Genomic DNA, 21,247 nt, shown 5'->3' on the forward strand with positions numbered 1-21,247 from the left:
AAAGGTCCAAGTAAGGCAACTTTCATTCTCTGTTTTCCCATGATGATTAATAATTGCTTCTGTGTTCCATAAGACTTTTTTTGTTGTTTTTTTTTTGAGACAGAGCCTCAAGCTGTCGCCCTGGGTAGAGCGCTGTGGCATTATAGCTCACAGCAACCTCCAACTCCTGGGCTTAAGCGATTCTCCTCCCTCCGCCTCCCAAGTAACTGGAACTACAGGCACCCACCACCCCGGCTATTTTTTGGTTGCAGCCGTCATTGTTGTTTGGCGGGCCTGGGCTGGATTCGAACTCGCCAGCTCAGGTGTATGTGGCTGGTGCCTTAGTCGCTTGAGCCACAGGTGCTGAGCCCATAGACTATTTTTTTCTACCATCATCTTGACCCCTTACATTTAACAAAAATAGACTTTATTTTTTAAAGCAGTATTAGATTTATAGCAAGAAAGGACAGAGAGTTTTCATATACTCTCCACCCCACACATTGATAGCCTCCTCCACTATTAACATCCCTCACCAGAGGAATCCTGGTGTCTGGTTCTTGAGATGGGACAGCCCAACTTTGGGATTATGTGTGCTCAGCCTGCTTGGGAGTCATTGTAGACTGTGGTTTTTCCAGAGTGGTACCTTTTTTATAATTGAGGAATCTCCATTGGCACATGATGATCACCCGAAGTTCATAGTTTATATTAGGGTTCACTCTTGGGGTTGTACATTATGTAGATTTCCACAAATGAATCAACCATTGTAGTATCATATAAAATGTTTCATCACCCTAAAAATCCTCTGTTCTCTGCCTTTTCATCCCTCCTTCTCTCCTAGCTGATGGTAATAGCTGATCTTTTTACTATTTCTATAGTTTTGCCTTTTCCAGAATGTTGGAGTTGAAATCATACAGTTGGTAGCCTTTGCAGACTGTCTTCTTTCACTTAGTAAGAGGCATTTAAGGTTCCTCCTTGTCTTGGCTTGATAGCTCATTTCTTTTTTTTTCTTTTTTTTTTTTTATGATAGCTCATTTCTTGTTAGCGCTGAATAATTTTTCTGTTGTCTGGCTGTACCATAGCTTATCCATACACCTTCCCAGTTTTGGCAGTTATGATTAAAGCGGCTATAATCATCTCAGTGCAGGTTTTTTTGTGGGCCTAAATTTTTTTTTTAGGAGAATTAAATCGTTTATTGATTACACATGATAATGGTAGATACACAAGCTTCATTCTCATCTGTAATTTTATCTGGTACCATTATTCAATTTAGATATATTGCATAGGATATGCCAATAATCACCTTTATCACTAATAATTCCATTATTTTCCTTGGATGACCCCTTTAAATGGTGAGCTTCAGGTCACAACAGTAACCCTCAGTTCAACTACGCCAAAGTTTCTGAAGATAATGGCTTCTTTACCCAAGCAGGTTATAAATGAATTTCAAATAGAACCTGGCATCCCCCTGAAGGAATTCTAGCTTCACACTTTTGGAAAGTTTACCAAAATGGCTTCAGAGTAGACTAACTTTATACAGCACATTTAAAAAAAAAAGACACATTTATTCAGCGTCATGATCAGACTATTACATTTAGCAATTAACAGCATGGGTACAAAAAAAAAGATCCATTAAAACCCTTTGTTGGAATGCTTTACACTTTCCACAGAACAGAAACTAAAATAACCTGTTATACAATTAGTCACAAATATAGTTCTCGAGTTTTTTATCCATACACATGAGTATTGTCTAAAACATGTCTTTGTAGCAGCTAGGCCCTGCCACCACTATGCTTGGTGGCTTATCTGTTATAACCTGTAGCTTTCCTGTCACTTCTCTGGTTCTCCTCCCTTGCTAAGCTTTGTTTCCTGGGAATAATTAAAACCTTCTGCCACTGCCATAGCTATTGCTGCTATTGGAACCACCATAGCCACATTGGTTTCATGGTTTGGCAAAGTATTGGCCGCCACCACCGTAAGGGCCAAAGCTTCTGCCTCAAAATTTCCTCCCTTCGTGGGTCCAAAATTCGATGATCGATTGTTATAACTGCCAAAATCATTGTAACTTCCCCCACCTCTAAAATTGCTTCCATCATTACCAAATCCATTGTAGCCATCCCCAGTGCCACCATATCCACCACCACCACGGCTGCCACCAAAGCCACCATGACCACTGAAGTTTCCTCCACGGCCAAAGTTGTCATTTCCACCAAAACCACCTCCACGACCCCCCTCAAAGTTTCCAGAACCACTTCAACCTTTTTGGCTGGATGAAGCACTAGCCATCTCTTGCTTTGACAGGGCTTTCCTTACTTCACAGTTGTGGCCATTCACAGTATGATATTTCTGAATGACAATCTTATCCACAGAATCATGGTCATCAAACGTAACAAAAGCAAAGCCCCTCTTCTTGCCCCTGCCTCGGTCAGTCATGATTTCAATCAATTCATTTTTCCTATACTGTTCAAAATAGTCTCTTAAGTGATGTTCTTCAGTATCTTCTTTAATGCCACCAACAAAGATCTTTTTCACAGTTAAGTGGACACCAGGTCTTTGAGAATCTTCTCTGGAAACAGCTCTCTTTGGTTCCACAACTCTTCCATCCACCTTGTGTGGCCTTGCATTCATTGCTGCATCCACCTCCTCCACGGTGGCGTATGTGACAAACCCAAAGCCCCTGGAGCGCTTGGTGTTTGGATCTCTCATTACCACGCAGTCTGTGAGCGTTCCCCATTGCTCAGAATGGCTCCTCAGACTCTCATGAGTCGTTTCAAAGCTCAACCCTCCAAAGAATAGTTTCTGCAGCTGTTCAGGCTCTTTAGGAGACTCTCACTTAGACATGACAGCAGTGGGAAGAGAGACTTCAACGACGCTTCCACGGCAGCATCCACAGGCAGAAAGGAGTAAGCTAACGAAGGTATCTCTGTGGGCCTAAATTTTAACTCATTTGGGTTAATTCTGCCCCTGACTTTTGATACACTATATAAGTACTGTCTCTCTCTCTCTCTCTCTCACACACACACACACACACGCTCCCTACCCCTATCTTAAATTTTCCATGTTGATGCACTGTGCTCCCAGAACTGTTAAAACTTGTTTCTGACCACTGGATGTTTCCTGGTCCCTCTTTGAGAATTAATGGATTAATAGGGAGAGTCTATTTCCCAAAGCATGATACATGTGCAATTAGTGATAAATCATTCTGAATTCAGTAGTATCCCTCAAAACACTTTTCTTTCTTAGCTGCTGTGATACCACACTACACTGGTTTTCTTCCTGTCTCATTGTCTACTACTTCTTAATGTCCTTTTATAAATCTCCTTTCTTCTACTTTAAATATCAGAGGGACCTGCAATTAAGTCATAGGCCCTCAGCTCTACCTACAGTTTCTTTTTAGGTGATCTCATCAGTTCCATAGATTTAAATACTGTATTTAAACTGATGATTTACAAAAGTACATCTAGTACCTTCAAGCATAGACCTCTCACTTGAGTTCCAGACTCATATAGATATCTAATAGATAACCTGAGCTTACCTTGTCAAATGAGGGGTGTTTGATTTCCCCACTCCATCTGATTTTCCCTATCACAGAAAAAGGTGCCACCATCTCCACATTTGTTCAAGCCAAAGCCTAAGATTTCATTTATGGTCCACCCCCTCTTTCCTCATGTCCTTTCATCAACAAAGTATATCATCTCTACCTTCAAAGTGTTTTTTAATTTTTCTGCTTCTCCCTCTCCCTCCCACTCTCGCCTTCTCTCTACTTGCCAACATCTTTGTCTAATCTATTATCATTTATTGCCTATACTACCTGGACTATTCTCCTATAATCCATTCTCATCAGAGCAAATACTGTGGCCATTAAGAAATAACATAAATATTCTAGCACTCTGGGAAGCCAAAGTAGGTCGATTGCTTAAGCTTAGGAGTTGGAGACCAGCCTAAGCCAGAATGAGACCCCATCTCTAAAAATAGCTGAGCATTATGGTGGGTACCTGTAGTCCCTGCTACTTGGGAGACTGAGACAAGAGGATCACTTGAGCCCAAGAGTTTGAAGTTGCTGTGAGCTATGATGGGACAGCCCTCTACTGAGGCGACAAAGCGAGACTCTTGTCTTGGGGGGGAAAAAAAAAATAACATGAAGTTGGGCGGCGCCTGTGGCTCAGTGAGTAGGGCGCCGGCCCCATATGCCGAGGGTGGCGAATTCAAACCCAGCCCCAGCCAAACTACAACAAAAAAATAGCCGGGCGTTGTGGCGGGCGCCTGTAGTCCCAGCTGCTTGGGAGGCTGAGGCAAGAGAATCGCGTAAGCCCAAGAGTTAGAGGTTGCTGTGAGCCGTGTGACGTCATGGCACTCTACCCAAGGGTGGTACAGTGAGACTCTGTCTCTACAAAAAAAAAAAAAAGAAAGAAAAGAAATAACATGAAGTCATATTGACCAGGCACGGTGGCTCATGCCTATAATCCTAGCACGCTGGGAGGCTCAAGTGGGTAGATTGCTTGAGCTCATGAGTTTGAGACCAGCCTGAACAAGAGTGAGACCCCATCTCTACTACATAGAAAAAGCTGAGGCAAGAGTTGGAGGTTGCTGTGAACTATGATGACGGCATGGCACTCTACCTAGGGCAACAGCTTGAGGCTCTGTCTCAAAAAAATAAATAAATAATGTCATGTTACTCTTCTACTTAGAAAACCTACTCTTCAGTGACCTCCCTTTATTCATATGCCTTAGAATGGCTCACAATAAGCCCTTACACTTTTCTGACTCCTGCATTCCTCTCCAGCCTTTATATAGTACCAGCCTCTGCCAGGCCCAGGACATTTTAGTAAAAGGCCTTCTGTTTGTTCTTTCAGCACAGCAGACTCTCTTGGTCTCTGGACTTTGTCTTTTTCTTCCCCTAGTCTGGAATATACTTCCTGTAGCTCTTTACATGACTGGCTTCTGTTCACCATTCAGGTCTCTGTTGAAAATGACTTTCACAAACCTTTTTTTTTTTTTTTTTCTGCCTTTGAGACGGTCTCACTCAGTTGCTCTAGGGTTGAATATTGTGGTGTCACAGGTCACAGCACCCTCAAACTCTTGGGCTCAAGCGATTCTCTTGCCTCAGCCTCCAAAGTAGCTAAGACTACAGGTGCCCACAGCAATGCCCAGCTTTTTTATTTTTATTTATTTTTTTTTTTTTGAGACGGGGTCTTGCTCTTGCTCTTGCTCAGGCTGGTCTCAAACTCCTGAGCTCAGGCAATCTACCCACCTTGGCCTCCCAGAGTGTTAGATTACAGTTGTGAGCCTCTGTGCCCAGCTTTCACAGAACCTTTTTCAAAGTTGAAATTTAAATTTAAACCTAAAAAAATAATAATAATAAATAAATAAATTTAAACCTATCCTCCCCCACCCAACTTCCCACCATTTACTCACTTTTGATCATACTTTCCTGTTGTATTTCCTTTTAGAACTCATACTCTCTGAAAAGTATCCTACTTATTTAATTACCCTATGGTCTCTTTCCACTAGAATCCTGGAGAGTGAGGACCTTTTCTGTTTGCTCATTACTATTGCTTTAGCACTGAGAAGACCTACTTAGAAGACCTTTAATAAATATTTGTTGAGTAAATGAATAAATTTCATATTCTCCATGCTGTAAGATTCTTGAGGTCAGAGACTTTTTTTTTTTTTTTCAGCAATCTACCCCTGCTTCTAGTGTGGTATCTTATCACATTACAATTAATTTAATATTTTTAAGGTTAGCCTTATTGAGGTATGTTTTACATATAGTAAGAGTCACCCTTTTTTTTTTGTTTGTTTGTTTTTTTTTGTTTGTTTTTTTTGTAGAGACAGAGTCTCACTTTATGGCCCTCGGTAGAGTGCCGTGGCCTCACATAGCTCCCAGCAACCTCCAACTCCTGGGCCTAAGCGATTCTCCTGCCTCAGCCTCCTGAGCAGCTGGGACTACAGGCGCCTGCCACAATGCCCGGCCATTTTTTGGTTGCAGTTTGGCTGGGGCCGGGCTTGAACCCGCCACCCTCGGTATATGGGGCCGGCGCCTTACCGACTGAGCCACAGGCGCCGCCCAAGAGTCACCCTTTTTAACTGCATAGTTCTAATGTGTACAGTTGCATAAATAATACCACAGTAAGATGTAGAACATAATAAATGTTTCTTTTCAATTAACAAGTGAGTCACTAACATAGAGCGCAGTCAGGAAATAGCTATAAGGATCTATGCTTTTTTTTTTTTTTTTTGCAGTTTTTTGCCAGGGCTGGATTTGAACCCACCACCTCCAGTATATGGGACTGGTGCCCTACTCCTTTGAGACACAGGCACCACCAGGATCTGTGGTTTGTGGGCACTGCCAGCTGATCAGCCAGGTGTTACTAACATAGCTTATCTGTCATGCAGGTGAACGAGAGGTTGGAACAGAGGCAAAAATGCTGCTGGTGGCCCGGGAGGATAAGAAGCTTCAGTGCTTAGGACTACAGAGCAGGCAGCCGGCAAGTGTTTCCTATACGATTTTTTTTTTTTTTTTTCAGTCCTTTTACTATTTTGCATTTATTTTATGTTGCATTTATTCCCGTGCCATAAGTTTTTGTTTCTTCAGTTTCTTCTGGGATATCTTTTTCTTCTGTGCTACCTCTTCTTCTGGTTTGGGAACAGTTTTTTCCTTTTCAGTAAGGATCATCTCCATGTGGCAGGGCAAGCTCATGTATATGGGTTAATGCGACCATGAGCTCTGTAAGTTCGGCGATGCATCTTGGGTGCTTTGTTCACTTGGATATGGTCAACGACCAGAGAATCTACATCTAAACCCTTAAATTCAGCATTACTCTCCGCATTTTTAAGCACATGCAGCAAAAATTCAGCACTCTTTTTGGGCTACCGACCCTGTGTCCAGCCCCACTGTTTGGCCTGGGCACACCTACCAACTCCACCATTGTAACATTGTGGATGGTACACATCTTTAAGGTGACATCCTTCAGATACTGGTGGCTTTTTGTATATGCATACCCTTGATGGCCTGGGCAGTTTCACGTGTGTTCTTAAAGTGAACACGAAGATTTGAAGCCTCTCAACTTACATGACTTTGTGGGGTTTTCCGGGTCAAGTGAATAGCGAACCATTTTCTTTTTTTTTTTTGTAGAGACAGAGTCTCACTTTATGGCCCTCAGTAGAGTGCCATGGCCTCATACAGCTCACAGCAACCTCCAACTCCTGGGCTTAAGCGATTCTCTTGCCTCAGCCTCCCGAATAGCTGGGACTACAGGCGCCCGCCACAACGCCCAGCTATTTTTTTGGTTGCAGTTCGGCCGGGGCCGCGTTTGAACCCGCCACCCTTGGTATATGGGGCTGGAGCCTTACCGACTGAGCCACAGGCGCCGCCCTAACGAACCATTTTCACAGATCCCCTCAGGCCGCTTAGGGGAAAAGCTCCTATAAGATCTTTTAACTCAGAGGCAACCTGGTCACTGATTCTTGGAAAGTTGTTTTGAAACCTTTTCTGTTTGCTCTCTGTGCCCACTTTTGAGGAAGCTGCATGGGTGAGAGGCAGTACTGTATGGCAATTAAAAGCATGGGATTTGGAATAAGAGCAACGTAATTAAATATCAGCTCTTCTACTTAATGACTACATTAGACAGCTTACTTAACCTCTCTGAACCTTAGTTTTCTTATCACTAAACTGGGCATAACAGGACTTACCTCATAGGGTTATCTGACAAGGACTAAATACTCTACTACTGCTTTGTGACCTTTGTTAAGTCATTTTCCCTCTCCTGGCCTTAGTGTACTATATATAAAATGATGAGGTTGTATAGATTTTCTTTATGGGTCTTTTTACTTCTAAGGTAATGGGAAGAAAATCTGAGCAAAGGACTCATGCATTCAGGACTCTTGATCAATTAATGATCAAAACCATTAGTTGAATTTTCTTCCTTCATCCTCTGAAGTTTTGATAGGCAGACAGTGCTCTTAGCTAAATTCTGTCTTCTCTGAGATAAGATTTTTAAAATTTCCTTCTAGCTCCTGTCATGATCCAGATAACTTTAATGATTTGATTTGGCCACAGGGTTTGTTATTTTCATTTCGTCTTGTTATTATTGCATTGGTGATATTGCCACTTTCAAAGTTTGTTTCAGGAATATCATCATTTCTGTTAATATTGCCTTTGCACTTGTGTTGCCATGCTGGCTTTTATATCCAAAGGGAAATCAGGGTATTTTTGTTTTGTTGTTTCTTTTTTCTTTTTAGAACATTTGAGGGAAAAATGATTGTCAATTTGAGCTAAAAGTAAGGAGTAAATGGGGGCGGCACCTGTGGCTCAAGGAGTAGGGCGCCAGCCCCATATACTGGGGGTGGTGGGTTCAACCCTGACCCCAGTGAAAACTGCCCCCCAAAAAGTAAGGAGTAAATGAAAATCTAAGCGAGGTGCAGTGCCCCATGCTTACAATTTCAACAGCTAGGAAGGCCAAGATGGGAGACCCCTCAAGGCTATGAGTTTGAGACAAGCCTGGGCAACATAGGGAGACCATCCCCTCCCCCCAATCTTGAAAATAAAAGAGAAGGCCAGGTGAGGTAGCTCTTGCTTACAATCCTAGCACTCTGAAAGGCCAGGGTAGGTAGATTACTTGAGATCAGGAGTTCAAGACCAGCCTGAATAAGAGTGAAGGTGGGTGGATTGCTTGAGATCAGGAGTTCGAGAACAGCCTGAGCAAGAGTAAGACTATCTATACAGACTATCTGTGCTAAAAATAGAAAAATTAGCTGGGCATTGTGGCAGGTGCCTGTAGTCCTAGCTACTCAGGAGGCTGAGGCAGGAGGATCTCTTGAACCCAAGAGTTTGGGGTTGTTGTGGGTTATGATGATGCCATTACACACTACCTAGGGTAACAGAATGAGGCTCTGTCTCAAATAACTAAAACAAATAAATAAGAAGTAAAAAATAAGGAGAAAGAAAACCTAATACTTTTTTTTCGTATGTATAGGGAGAATAATGATTCTTGACATTGCTACTTTATTTAAGCTTGTTTCTTTTTCTACAAAGTGCCACCCTTGAAAAGGTTGCTGGAAGTGACATGAAGCAAAACTTAAATGTAGAAATTATAAATGTTTTTCAAATTGAGGGTTATACTGAAAAAGGGAAAAGAAGGCCTTTTGATGGTGAGATTTCTAGGGAACAACGTGTTGCTACCTCACAATATGGTATTCTGCTCAAGTCCTTAGCCAACCTTAGGCTCCTAAAATCCTGGGAGTATTTCCTTCTCAGTTATTGGTGAGTGCCTAATATACTATATAAGAATGATTAAAGGGGAAAGAAAGAAAATGTCTTTAAAAATAGTGAACTCTTTATTCCTGGAAACAAATTAGTATTTAAACGGCATTTTTGTCTCCTTGCTTGTTCTTAGGTGTTCCTCTTTGTTGGCTCAGATGCCTTCAACTGCTGTACTTTTCTGTCTGGCTTCTTGCTGTTGGCTGGGACACAAGATGGAAACATTTATCAGCTGGATGTGAGGAGTCCAAGGTGAGTCACCATTCATTTGCATGATTTAGGTCTTCTGCAGAGGAGAGCTTTTTTGTTGGCTTTAACATTGATTTAGCCAGCATATTGGATCAAGGGTGTATTTTTCCATTTATAATGGTTTTCTTTTTTCTTTCTTTTTTTTTTTTTTGGTGGAGACAGTCTCAAGCTGTCACCTGGGTAGAGTGCTGTGGCATCACAGCTCACAGCAACCTCAAACTCTTGGGCTTAAGCAATTCTCTTGCCTCAGAGTTCCAAGTAGCTGGGACTACAGGTGCCCACCACAATGCCCAGCTATTTTTTGGTTGTAGTTGTCATTATTGTTTGGCGGGCCCAGGCTGGATTCAGGTCTGGTGTATGTGGCTGGTACCCTAGCCACTTGAGCTACAGGTGCTGAGCCTTTTTTTTTTTGAGACAAAGTCTCACTTTGATGCCCTTGGTACAGTGCCATGGCATCATAGCTAACAGCAACCTCAAATTCTTGGGCTCAAGCAATTCTCTTGCCTCAGCCTCCCAGGTAGCTGGAACTACAGGTACCTGCCACAACACCCAGCTACTTTTATTTTATTTTTTATTTTCTTTCTTTATTTATTTTCTTTAAAGAGTATTTCTTTTTTTCTTTTTTTGCAGTTTTTGGCCAGGGCCGGGTTTGAACCCACCACCTCCAGTATATAGGGCTGGCACCCTACTCCTTGAGCCACAGGTGCCACCCTATTTATTTATTTATTTTTGAGACAGTCTTACTGTGTCACCCTTGGTAGAGTACTGTGGTATCACAGCTCACAGCAACCTCAAACTCTTGGACTTAAGCAATTCTCTTGCCTCAGCCTCCCAAATAGCTGCTACTACAGGCACCCGCCACAATGCCCGTCTATTTTTTGGTTGTAGTTGTCATTGTTGTTTGGCAGGCCTGGGCTGGGTTTGAACCCGCCAGCTCCAGTGTATGTGGCTGGCGCCCTAGCCACTGAGCTATAGGCACTGAGCCAACACCTGGCTATTTTTAGAAACGGGGTCTCACTCTTGCTCAGACTGGTCTTGAACTTCTGAGCTCAAGTAGTCCACTTGTCTCAGTCTCCCATAGTGCTAAGATTACAGGCATGAGCCACCATGCCTGACGTATAATGATTTCCTGGTCTAAATATTCTGATTGTTCTTATTTTGCTGGAATCATATTAAAAGGTGATTTGAGTCAGGGTCGGCGGCTGTAGCTCAGCATCTAGGGTATCAGCCACATACACTGGAGCTGGCTGGTTTAAACCCAGCCTGGGCCTGCCAAACAACAATGACCACTACAACAACAACAACAACAACAAGAAAAATAGCCAGGCATTGTGGTGGGCGCCTGTAGTCCCACCTACTTAGGAGGCTGAGGCAAGAGAATTGTTTAAGCCCAAGAGTTTGAGGTTGCTGTGAGCTATGACACCATGGCACTCTACTGAGGGTGACATAGTGAGACTCTGACTCAAAAAAAAAAAAAAGGGGTCATTTGATTTATATCATCATGATTATATGACTCTAATGATTGCTTTGGAAATCAAGCTTAAATGTGAACTATAATTTCATTTAGAATGATCTAGAACTTTTTTCTTTTTCTTTTTTCTCTTAAGTTTAAACATCTCAGTAATTTTGTCTATGATATTACACCTACGCTAGTCTAAGACTGAATGATCATTTTTAGTTAAAGTAAGTCAGCTTTGATCCTTATTTAGCTTTGATTATGACTCATCTAAAACAGGTCTTATCTTCATCTTAAAGATACCCAAAGAGAATCAGTCTCTCTGTTGCAAGATTTAACAGTTTCTATGCTTCTGTCCCTTCTCCCTTTTACTTCCTCCCTTTGTTCAACTAATAGTTATTGAAACCCTGTACTGGGTTTGGTGCAGGACACTGAAAAACAGAAAAGAGATGGACTCTCCTCTGAGATACTTGGAGTTTTTAGTGGTATAGATAAGTAAAAGACTGTTGTGATTCATTGTGATCACTGATCTGGCAGGGCTGTCCACATGAATTTGACGAAGCACCAAAAGGGGAGGGAAGGAGGTGAGACTGCTTCTCCAAGGAAATGAGAAGCATTGGATCTTGTTAGGAAGTAAGGGAAAAGGGGAGGACCTGGCCTGGGTAGAACCACAATGTATAGAAGCATGAAGGGTATAAAAGTATCATTTTCAGGGTTCTCTGACTAATTTGGTGTGACAGGTATATACCCTGCAGATGGGGTGAGAAGTGATGCCAGACAGGAAAATAGGAGCCTGCTGAGGCCTTACCTGCCCTCCTAAGTTTAGACTTTATTACAAGAGCAATGAAGATATTCCACTAGATGGTGACTTGCTTACACCTTTTTTTCCATCATTTATTTTATTTTTGCCCTTTTTTTGCCTCCATGGAAATAGGGAATCTAATCACTATTGTATGTGTAAACTCACCCTTACATTTATAGTATACTAAATTGATTTCTCTTTTTAGAGTCCTGACAGTTATAATATTTCACAACTAGTCTTAATTCTTTTAGTGAAAAGGTAACATACTGTTAACATTATCTTCACTCTATGTCAAATCTACCCTTGAAAACTCAAGATTTGGGTTTGGTGCGGTGGTTCACACCTGTAATACCAGCACTCTAGAAGGAGGAAGCGAATGGATCACTTGAGTTCAGGAGTTCGAGACCAGCTTGAGCAAGAGTGAGACCCTGTCTCTACTAAAAATGAAAAACTGAGGGCTCGGCTTAGTGTCTAGGGTGCCAGCCACATACTCCAGAGCTGGTGGGTTTGAACCCAGCCCAGGCCTGCCAAACAACAATGACCACTACAACCAAAAATAGCTAGGCATTGTGGCGGTCGCCTATGGTCCCAGCTACTTGGAAGGCTGAGGCAAGAGAATCGCTTGGGCTCAAGAGTTTGAGGTTGCTGTGAGCACTCTACCGAGATCAACATAGTGAGACTCTGTCTCAAAGAAAATAAAATGAAAAACTGAGTCAGGAGGACCACTTGAGCCCAAGAGTTTGAGGTTGCTGTGAGCTAATGATGCCCTGGCACTTTACCAAGGGGGACAGAGTGAGTCTCTGTCTCAAGAAAAAAAATAAATAAATAACTCAAGATTTGGGTGGTGACTTAGTTCATGATTAGAGCCATGTTTCGATTTACTCTAAGGTAGTTTGATGAAATTCTTTATTCTGCCAGTTAAAGATCTTGCCAGGAGAAAAACTATATGAATGTTTAATCTTTCTCCACATTTGTCCAATTTGTTTTTATATGGTTAGTGCTACATGTTGAATATAGTCAAACACTGCTTTTGAAGAAAAAAAGTAAAATTGTTCCTTTTACTCTGAATCCTAGGACTCCAGTGCAAGTCATCCATAGATCAGGAGCACCAGTTCTGTCCCTGTTGAGTTTCAAAGATGGATTCGTTGCTAGCCAAGGTAGGTCCACAGGCCAACTGAGAGATGCTTCCCTGAAGTTCAGTTAATTGAACATCGTTTTCAGTGCCTGATGTATGGATGAACTGGGATATGATCCTCCACAGTTCTTTGGCATATTTGCTTATCAGTGGAGTTTATCATTCTACATTGTGATTGGCTTTGTCCTTCTCCAGTCCAAGCTCCTCAAGGATGGTGACTTATTCATCCGCCCCCCTCCTCAGCAGTTAGCTCAGTGCCCACTGTGTCTCTACCCTAAAGGAGCTCACACTTAGTAAGGCAAACACACATGTGAACATGTGACTGCAGTTCAGTTTGAATTATGTAAGTACTCCCTGAGAATGTGGAGAATAGCTAATTCTAGAGGTAGGAGTGCTGTCAGCAAGGTCTTCAGGGACTAGGTGACATGTCAGCCAATCAAGATTTTACCAGCTAGAAATACAAAGATGGACATTGGAGGCTGAAGCTACGATGTATGGAAAGTCATAGATTGGGGGGGGGGCAAAAGAAGAAAATTAGCATTTACTGAGTGCTTGCTGTGTACTGTGTTTTATGCTTAACCATATATTCTAGGTAAAGTGAGTACCTTGATCTGGGGAAATATTTGGCATGGAGTTTGGGAGTGGGGTTGGTAAATGGATGGAACAGGTATATATTAAGGGATACCATGGATCTTCACAGGCGTGATTAGTAAGAAGGATTGCACTAAACTCTTTGATTGTAACCTATATATTTTTTTCTACCTTTTAGGTGATGGAAGCTGTTTCATTGTCCAGCAAGACTTAGACTATGTCATTGAGCTCACTGGCGCTGACTGTGACGCTGTGTACAAGGTACAGGCCTGGGTGGTGCCTGTGGCTCAAAGGAGTAGGGCACAGGCCCCATATACTGGAGGTGGTGGGTTCAAACCTGGCCCCAGCCAAAAAGTGGAAAAAAAAAAAAAAAAAGGTGCACACCTGAGAGGAGACCAGGCCTGGATGATTCTCACTTGGGATCCAGTGCTTTTAGGGGACTGTATCCAGCTATTTTGTGATCACTAGGAGTAATAAAATACTGCTTATTGTATAAGCAGTATGGCAGGATAGGAAGAAAAGATTTTTGCAGGGTTTTTTTGTTTGTTTTTTTTTGGACCAAGCCCAGTTTGAACCTGCCACCTCCGGTATATGGGGCCAGTGCCCTACTCCTTTGCCTCCCGGAAGAAAAGATTTTAAGTCAAAAGTGACTTCATCATTTACTTTAAAAATTACTTCACCTCTTTAGTCATTTGAGAATAGTAGTGGGATAATGCATTTGGAACTAACTTCCTTCCCCTTCCTTCCTTCTTTTCAACAGAATCTCAACCCTCAATAGAGTGCTGTGGGCTCATAGTTCACAGCAACCTTTGGGCTCAAGTAGTCTTCTTGCCTTAGCCTCCCTAGTAACTGGGACTATAGGTGCCTGCCACAGTGCCTGGCTAGTTTTTCTATTTTTATTTATTTATTTATTTTGAGACAGAGTCTTACTATGTCACCCTTGGTAGAGTGCCATGGTGTCACAGCTTACAGCAACCTCAAACTCTTGGGCTTAAGCAATTCTCTTGCCTCAGCCTCCCAAGTAGCTGGAACTACAAGTGCCCGCCACAACACCCAGTTATTTTGTTGTTGTTGTTGTTGTTGTTGTTGTTGTTTAGCAGGCCTGGGCCGGGTTCAAACCCACCAGCCCCAGTGCATATGGCCGGCTCCCTAACCATTAAACTATAGACGCTGAGCCAGTTTTTCTACTTTTAGTAGAGACAGGGTCTCACTCTTGCTCAGGCTGGTCTTGAACTCATGAGCTCAAGCAATCACCTGCCTCCGCCTCCCAGAGTGCTAGGATTGCAGGCATGAGCCATCATGCTTGGTCTGGGAAGTTCTTTCTGAATATAAAGTATTCTATTTGCCTTATTCATTATTATTATTACTGTTAAAAGTTCATGGCTGATTCATTTGATTAGAGTGAAAAGAGAAAAACAAAAAGGGAAGTAATACTTACGGATCACACATTGTGCTAAATATTTTATTTGTATTGTTTAATCTTTGTTACCATTTGTTATAGTGGTATTCTTATTCTTATTTTTTCTTATTCTTTTCTTATACCTAAGAATAAGGTATTCCTATTCTTATTTTTTCTTGTAATTTTAAAAAAGTTACACAATTAGGCTAGGCTTGGTGGCTCACGCCTGTATTCCTAGCACTCTAGTGAAACTCCGTCTCAAAAAAAAAAAGTTCAGGGCGGCTCCTGTGGCTCAGTGAGTAGGGCGCCGGCCCCATATGCTGAGGGTGGTGGGTTCAAACCCAGCCCCGGCCAAACTGCAACAACAAAAAAAAAAAAGTTCTACTTTTCTGATGAATCCAGATGAAGTAGAATGATTTTGAAATATTTCTTCTTTTTCTGTTGTCTATAAGATTTGGCATGATCTGTTTTTTTTTATTGTCTTTTATTTTTATTTACAAATATTAGTTGTCTATTTTTTGCAACTTTGGAAAAAAAATAATAAGAAGTTAACTAATGACTCCATACTGAACCTCAGAGTCAAATCATTCTATTATAGAGTTATTATTTGACAATGTGAATGTTCTTTTTTTGCATTATTATCATTATTATTGCTTAATATTTTGTTGCAGCAATCGTCTGATTTCTGAATGTATTTATCTTGGTTCATTCTTTACAAGGTTTTTGTTTCTAGTCCTTATCTTAAACATTGTTATTAAATTTTAAGCCTTTTTGATTTTGTGAAGGCAAAAAGTGGAAACCAAAGAAACATCTGTATATGTAAAAAAAAAAAAAAAATAGAACTACCGTACAACCCAGCAATGTCACTGCTAGTCATACACCAAAAGAAAGAACAGCAGTATATCAGTTTGCACTCCCAGGTTTACTGTAGCATTATTCACCACAGTCTTTTGATGTGGAGTCATCCTAAATGTCCATTACAGATGGATGGATGAAGAAAATATGGTACATATACACAATGGAATATTATATAATCGCAAAGAGAATAAAATCCTGCCATTTGCAACTACAGATGGAACCAAGAAACATTAGTACTGTAATTCAAGTACAGAAAGACAAACGTCATATGTTTTTACTCATATGTGGAAGCTAATCGTTAAAACAGTTGATCTCGGCTCTGCGTCTGTGGCTCAAGCGGCTAAGGCGCAAGCCACATACACTTGAGCTGGCAGGTTCGAATCCAGCCCAGGCCCGCCAAACAACAATGACGGCTGCAACCAAAAACACAATAGCCGGGCGTTGTGGCGAGCACCTGTAGTCCCAGCTACTTGGGAGGTGGAGGCAAGAGAATTGCTTGAGCCCAGGAGTTGGAGGTTGCTGTGAGCTGTGATGCCACGGCAGGGTGACAGCTTGAGGCTCTGTTTCAAAAAAAAAAAAAAACAAAACAATTGATCTCATGGAGACAGAGATTGTAATGATTGTTACCAGAGGCTGGGAGGGATAAAGTGGGGATGGTTAATGTGTACAAAAATATTCTTGTATAGAATGAACAATATTTCATAGCACAACAAAGTGACTACAATCCACGATTAAGTTGTGGTGTACTTCAACTAAAAGAATGAAATTGGAATGCTTCTAACTAATGGAAATTGCAGTTACCCAGATTTGATTATTAGACATTGTATGTCTTTACCAAATGCAACTATTTCATATCCATTATTAAAAATTAAACTTTTTTTAAAAAGAGAGGAAAAAAGTTATACAATTTATACTTACCTATAAAAATTCAAAAATGCATGGGCGGTGCCTGTAGCTCAGTGGGTAGGGCACCACTGGCCAGCTAAACCCCACCTGGCCAGGTAAACAACAAAGATAACTGCAACAAAAAAATAGCCAGGTGTTGTGGTAGGCACCTGTAGTCCCAGCTACTTGGGAGGCTGAAAAAATAAGAAAGTAATAAAAATAAAAATTCAAAAATACAGAATCATAACAATTTAAAAGCTTTTTATTTTACCTTCTCTTTCTTGTTTTTTTTTTTTTTAGACAGAGTTTCTTTTTTTTTTTTTTTTGTAGAGACAGAGTTTCACTTTATGGCCCTCGGTAGAGTGCCGTGGCATCACACAGCTCACAGCAACCTCCAACTCCTGGGCTTAGGCAATTCTCCTGCCTCAGCCTCCCGAGTAGCTGGGACTACAGGCGCCCGCCACAACGCCCGGCTATAGACAGAGTTTCGAGCTGTTGCCCTGGATAGAGTCCTGTGGCATCATAGCTCACAGCAACCTCCAACTCTTAGACTCAAGCAATCCTCTTGCCTTAGTTTTTCTATTTTTAGTAGATATGGGGTCTTGCTTTGCTCAGGCTGGTCTCAAATTCATGAGCTCAAACTATCTGCCCGCCTTGGCCTCCCAGAGTGCGAGGATTATGGGCATGAGCCACCATGCCCAGCTGAAATATCTCTTTTCTTCTGTCACCTGTGTTTGGTCAAAGGAGTCTATCTGTCTGGACACAAGGCTTTCAGGGTATTAAAAAAATCACATCTGTGATTTGCAACAGTGGTCTAGCTGGGTTATTTTCTCTGACGTCCTACTCCTAAGCTGTGCCACTGTCTAGACTCTGTGTTAAGATCATAAATACCAGCTCAGTGCTCGTAGCACAGTGGTTATGTCACCAGCTTCGTACACTAAAGTTGGCGGGTTTGAACCCGGCCAGGCCAGCTAACCAACAATGACAACTGCAACAAAAAATAGCCAGGTGTTGTGGCGTGCACCTGTAGTCCCAGCTACTTGGGAATCTGAGGCAAGAGAATTGCTCAAGCCCAAGAGTTTGAGGATGCTGTGAGCTATGACACCATGATACTGTACCCAGGGCGATGTAGTGAGACTCTGTCTCAAAAAAAAAAAAAAAAAAAAGTCATAAATACCTTAAAACAATAAAAGTAGCAAGTAAATCCATACAATTAACATAGTTAATTAAAGAATTAGTTTAGTTAAAGAAATGCAAGCCCAGCAAGAACTGTGACAGGATTGTTTGCCTTGCCTTCATGAGATTTATGATTGTAACACTGATGTATGAAATAAATACTGAGCTAGCCTGATACTCGGGGTACCATACTAGAAGCCTCATGAACAAGGGTGTGGCGCATCCCGAATCCTCACTGCTCTTCAGCCTTTTTCCTTTGTGTTTAATCTATTATTTTTTAATTTTCCTAATAACTTCTGTCGATCTTTTTGTACCACCTGGTCACTGGAAGGAAACCCATAGTGTGTTTGGGGCTGGTTTCCCGACCTTATTCCAGAAGTAACAAACTTTAACAGTTTGGCACATGTCTTTTAAGACAGTTTTCAAGGGGTGTAGCGCCTGTGGCTTTAAGGGGTAGGGCACCAGCCCCATATGCTGGAGGTGGTGGGTTAAAACCCAGCCCTGGCCAAAAACTGCAAAAAAAAAGACTGTTTTCAAGGGCTGGGCATGGTGGCTCATGCCTATAATCCTAGCACTCTGGGAGGTTGAGGCAGGTGGATTGCCTGAGCTCATGAGTTCAAGACCAGCCTAAGCAAGAGTGAGACCCCCCTCATCTCTAAAAATAGCTAGGCATTGTGGCAGGCACCTGTAGTCCTGCCTACCTGGGAGGCTGAGACAAGAGAATTGCTGCGCCCCAGAGTTTGAGATTGCTGTGAGCTGTGATGCCACAGAACTCTACCAAGGGTGACAAAGTGAGACTCTGTCAAAAAAAAAAGACTTTTCAGATAATATACATACTTAAATCTTTATGTATCTGTGTAAATAATATAATTTTATTTTTAGGCTTTCCATAATTGAGATCATTTCATGTATCTTTCCATGTAACGTGGTGGTGGTGGTAGTGGTTTTTTACTTAATATCTAGAGCTCTTTCCAGGTTAAGTGTATATGCAAGGTATAGCCATTTCATTTTTTAAAATTCCTTCATAGTGTTCTATATTGTGAATTAACATGTTTCTATTTTGTAAGTGAGGATACTGGTGCCCAGAAGTGTTCAGAAAGTTACCCTACATCATGCCACTTGGTAATAAACCTGAGATTAAGTTAACTTCAGATTTCATGATGTTTTCTCTGAGAAGTTGATGAAATCCTCCTCAGAATAAAAGGCACATAATCAGAACGCTTTTTTGCATTCAATTTTGAGTTTCAGGAATACCCAAGCCCCTCTGTAGATTATCTCCTCACTTGTGAGGGCCCTATGTACTGAACTATGAACAACACTAATGGGTTTATTTTCCACTTAGGTCAATTAGTTTCTCTATTCTGGAGTCAATTCCATCAATTTTGTGAGTACATATACAAGAAGTCCTCAAGTTACAAACATCTGACTTATGTACATCTCAGACTTATTAACAGACGCTGTTATAAGTAATAGGTAAATATACCAATTCCAACTTACATACAAGTTCAACTTAAGAACAGATCTACAGAACCTATCTCCTTCATCACTTGGGGACTGCCTATATCATATATATAATTCTTCTCTTGCTTTTGGAATCAGTAAAGCTTGTCAGACTCTCTTGGAATAGTGTGAGTCAGTGATAGGGCTCCATCTTTTTGGAATGGAAGAATCCCAGGCTTCCCCTGAACTATGTATTCTTTTTTTTTTGGTCCCCTCAGTAGAGTGCTATGGCATCACAGCTTATAGCAACCTCCAGCTCTTAGGCTACGGCGATTCTCTTGCCTCAGTCTCCCGAGTACCTGGGATTACAGGTGCCTGCCACAACACCTGGCTATTTTTGTTGCAGTTGCCACTGCTGTTTTAGCTGGCCGGGGTCGGGTTAGAACCCGTCACCCTCAGTATATGGGGCCGGCGCCCTACCCACTGAGCCACGGGCGCCGCCCTGAACTATGCATTCTTGTGTTTCAGGTAGCCACATGGGAGAAACAGATCTACACATGTTGTCGAGATGGTCTTGTGCGACGCTATCAGCTTTCTGACCTCTGATCTCTTGGAAAGAGGAGTCCCAAAAGTTTGACCCTGATTAAGAATGAGCAGAAACATCTTAGTCCTTACCAAGGACTAGTGTCTTGGACACCCCTTGGAAATCTCAGTCAGCTGTACTGACCCATATGGAACTATCCTAGACCTACTTTGAACTGAGTAAGAAGCTCATTTGTGTTCACTGCATTTCTGCCAACTCTTTGTATAAACTCACCCCAGCAACACAGGGCAAGGATATGGATGTTTCCAGTTTGTTCTTATACCAATTGTATTAAACGTTTACAAGGACCAGAGGACTAAAGCCTGTTCTCTGGAAGAAATAAAGAAAATATGTTTAGAGGTACCTGAATTTGAAAAACTTTTTAAAATGCTTTTACTCCAGCAAACAGTCAAGAAGAAGGAACTCCTTCCTTAGTGCTCCCTGTTGTCCTGGTCATAGAGAAGGATTGCTTAGCAGTAGCAACAAATGTCCTGGAAGCTGTGACCTGGGAGAGATTCTTACACAGCTGATAACCAACTGTCCCAGTTCGCCTGGAACTGAGTGGTTTCTGTGACAGAGGCTTGAGTGTCAAAGCTAGGGCCTAGGCACACCAGCATGGTTGGCCTGCCTGTAAGTAGATGAAGAACTCGAATCACAGTCATTGTAAAGGCAGTGGCTATCAAAGTGTGGGCCCTGGAACAGCAGAGTCAGTATCACCTGGGAACTTGTTAGAAATTCTTGGAACAACTTTAAACCTGACTCAGAAATTCTATGGGTGCATCCAGCAGTCTGTATTTTAATAGGCACTCCAGGTGATTCTGATGCACACTAAAGTTTGAGAGCCACTGACCTAGAGAAAGAGATGGCAAATGGCACTTTAGTCACAACTGGAACTCAGAGCTCATAGGATGGCAAGCTTGGTCTATAGCAGCGGTTCTCAACCTGTGGGTCGCAACCCACAGCAACTGTATTAAAGGGTCAAGGCATTAGGAAGGTTGAGAACCACTGGTCTATAGGAATTGAGCTAGGGTGATTGGCAGGGCCCAAATAGCAGAGAAGCTTGAATATCTGGTAAGGAGCTTGGACTTCCTTTGGTTTGCATTGGGAAACCATGGAAGGGTTTAACGTTAGCATAAGGATGGAATCATAATGTAGGTGTTCTGTGGTTTATTTTCACTTAATATCTCTAGTATTTTTCCATCTCAGTGCATTTAGACCTTCCTCATTCTTCTAATAATGTCCATAGTATGGATACCATATAATTTATATTTTAGAGATTATTTGTGAAAAGTTTCTTAGGGGATGCAACACTTTAGCTGGAACATGCAGGCTAAGATTTTGATTTATTTAAGTGAGGAAGATAATTCCTGGCTGGGGTAATAATATGGTGGACAGAGTTCTTAAAGGTGTATTTTCATATAATTTTTATAATTACACT

General features: G+C 41.7%; 1 protein-coding gene and 1 pseudogene across 5 annotated transcripts in view; one reads left to right on the forward strand and one right to left on the reverse strand.

Moving 5' to 3' along the window:
- Window positions 1-20,165, forward strand: part of PAAF1 (proteasomal ATPase associated factor 1) — a 51,987-nt gene extending 31,822 nt beyond the window's left edge. For 3 of the 4 annotated variants that reach the window (XM_053560622.1, XM_053560625.1, XM_053560624.1), the window contains 5 exons: window positions 6,373-6,464; window positions 9,372-9,487; window positions 12,817-12,899; window positions 13,647-13,729; window positions 19,755-20,165. In XM_053560622.1, coding sequence (XP_053416597.1) covers window positions 6,373-6,464; window positions 9,372-9,487; window positions 12,817-12,899; window positions 13,647-13,729; window positions 19,755-19,832 — 452 coding nt within the window. In that variant the 3' untranslated portion in view covers window positions 19,833-20,165. The other variant, XM_053560623.1, reaches the window with a different exon arrangement.
- LOC128564802 (heterogeneous nuclear ribonucleoprotein A1-like) lies at window positions 1,856-2,817 on the reverse strand (annotated as a pseudogene). The gene has a single exon (XR_008374160.1). The product of XR_008374160.1 is annotated as a heterogeneous nuclear ribonucleoprotein A1-like (transcript).
- Window positions 20,166-21,247: the final 1,082 nt, after the last annotated feature.

The sequence above is a fragment of the Nycticebus coucang genome, chromosome 14 (assembly GCF_027406575.1).
Source record: "Nycticebus coucang isolate mNycCou1 chromosome 14, mNycCou1.pri, whole genome shotgun sequence".
NCBI lineage: Eukaryota > Metazoa > Chordata > Mammalia > Primates > Lorisidae > Nycticebus > Nycticebus coucang.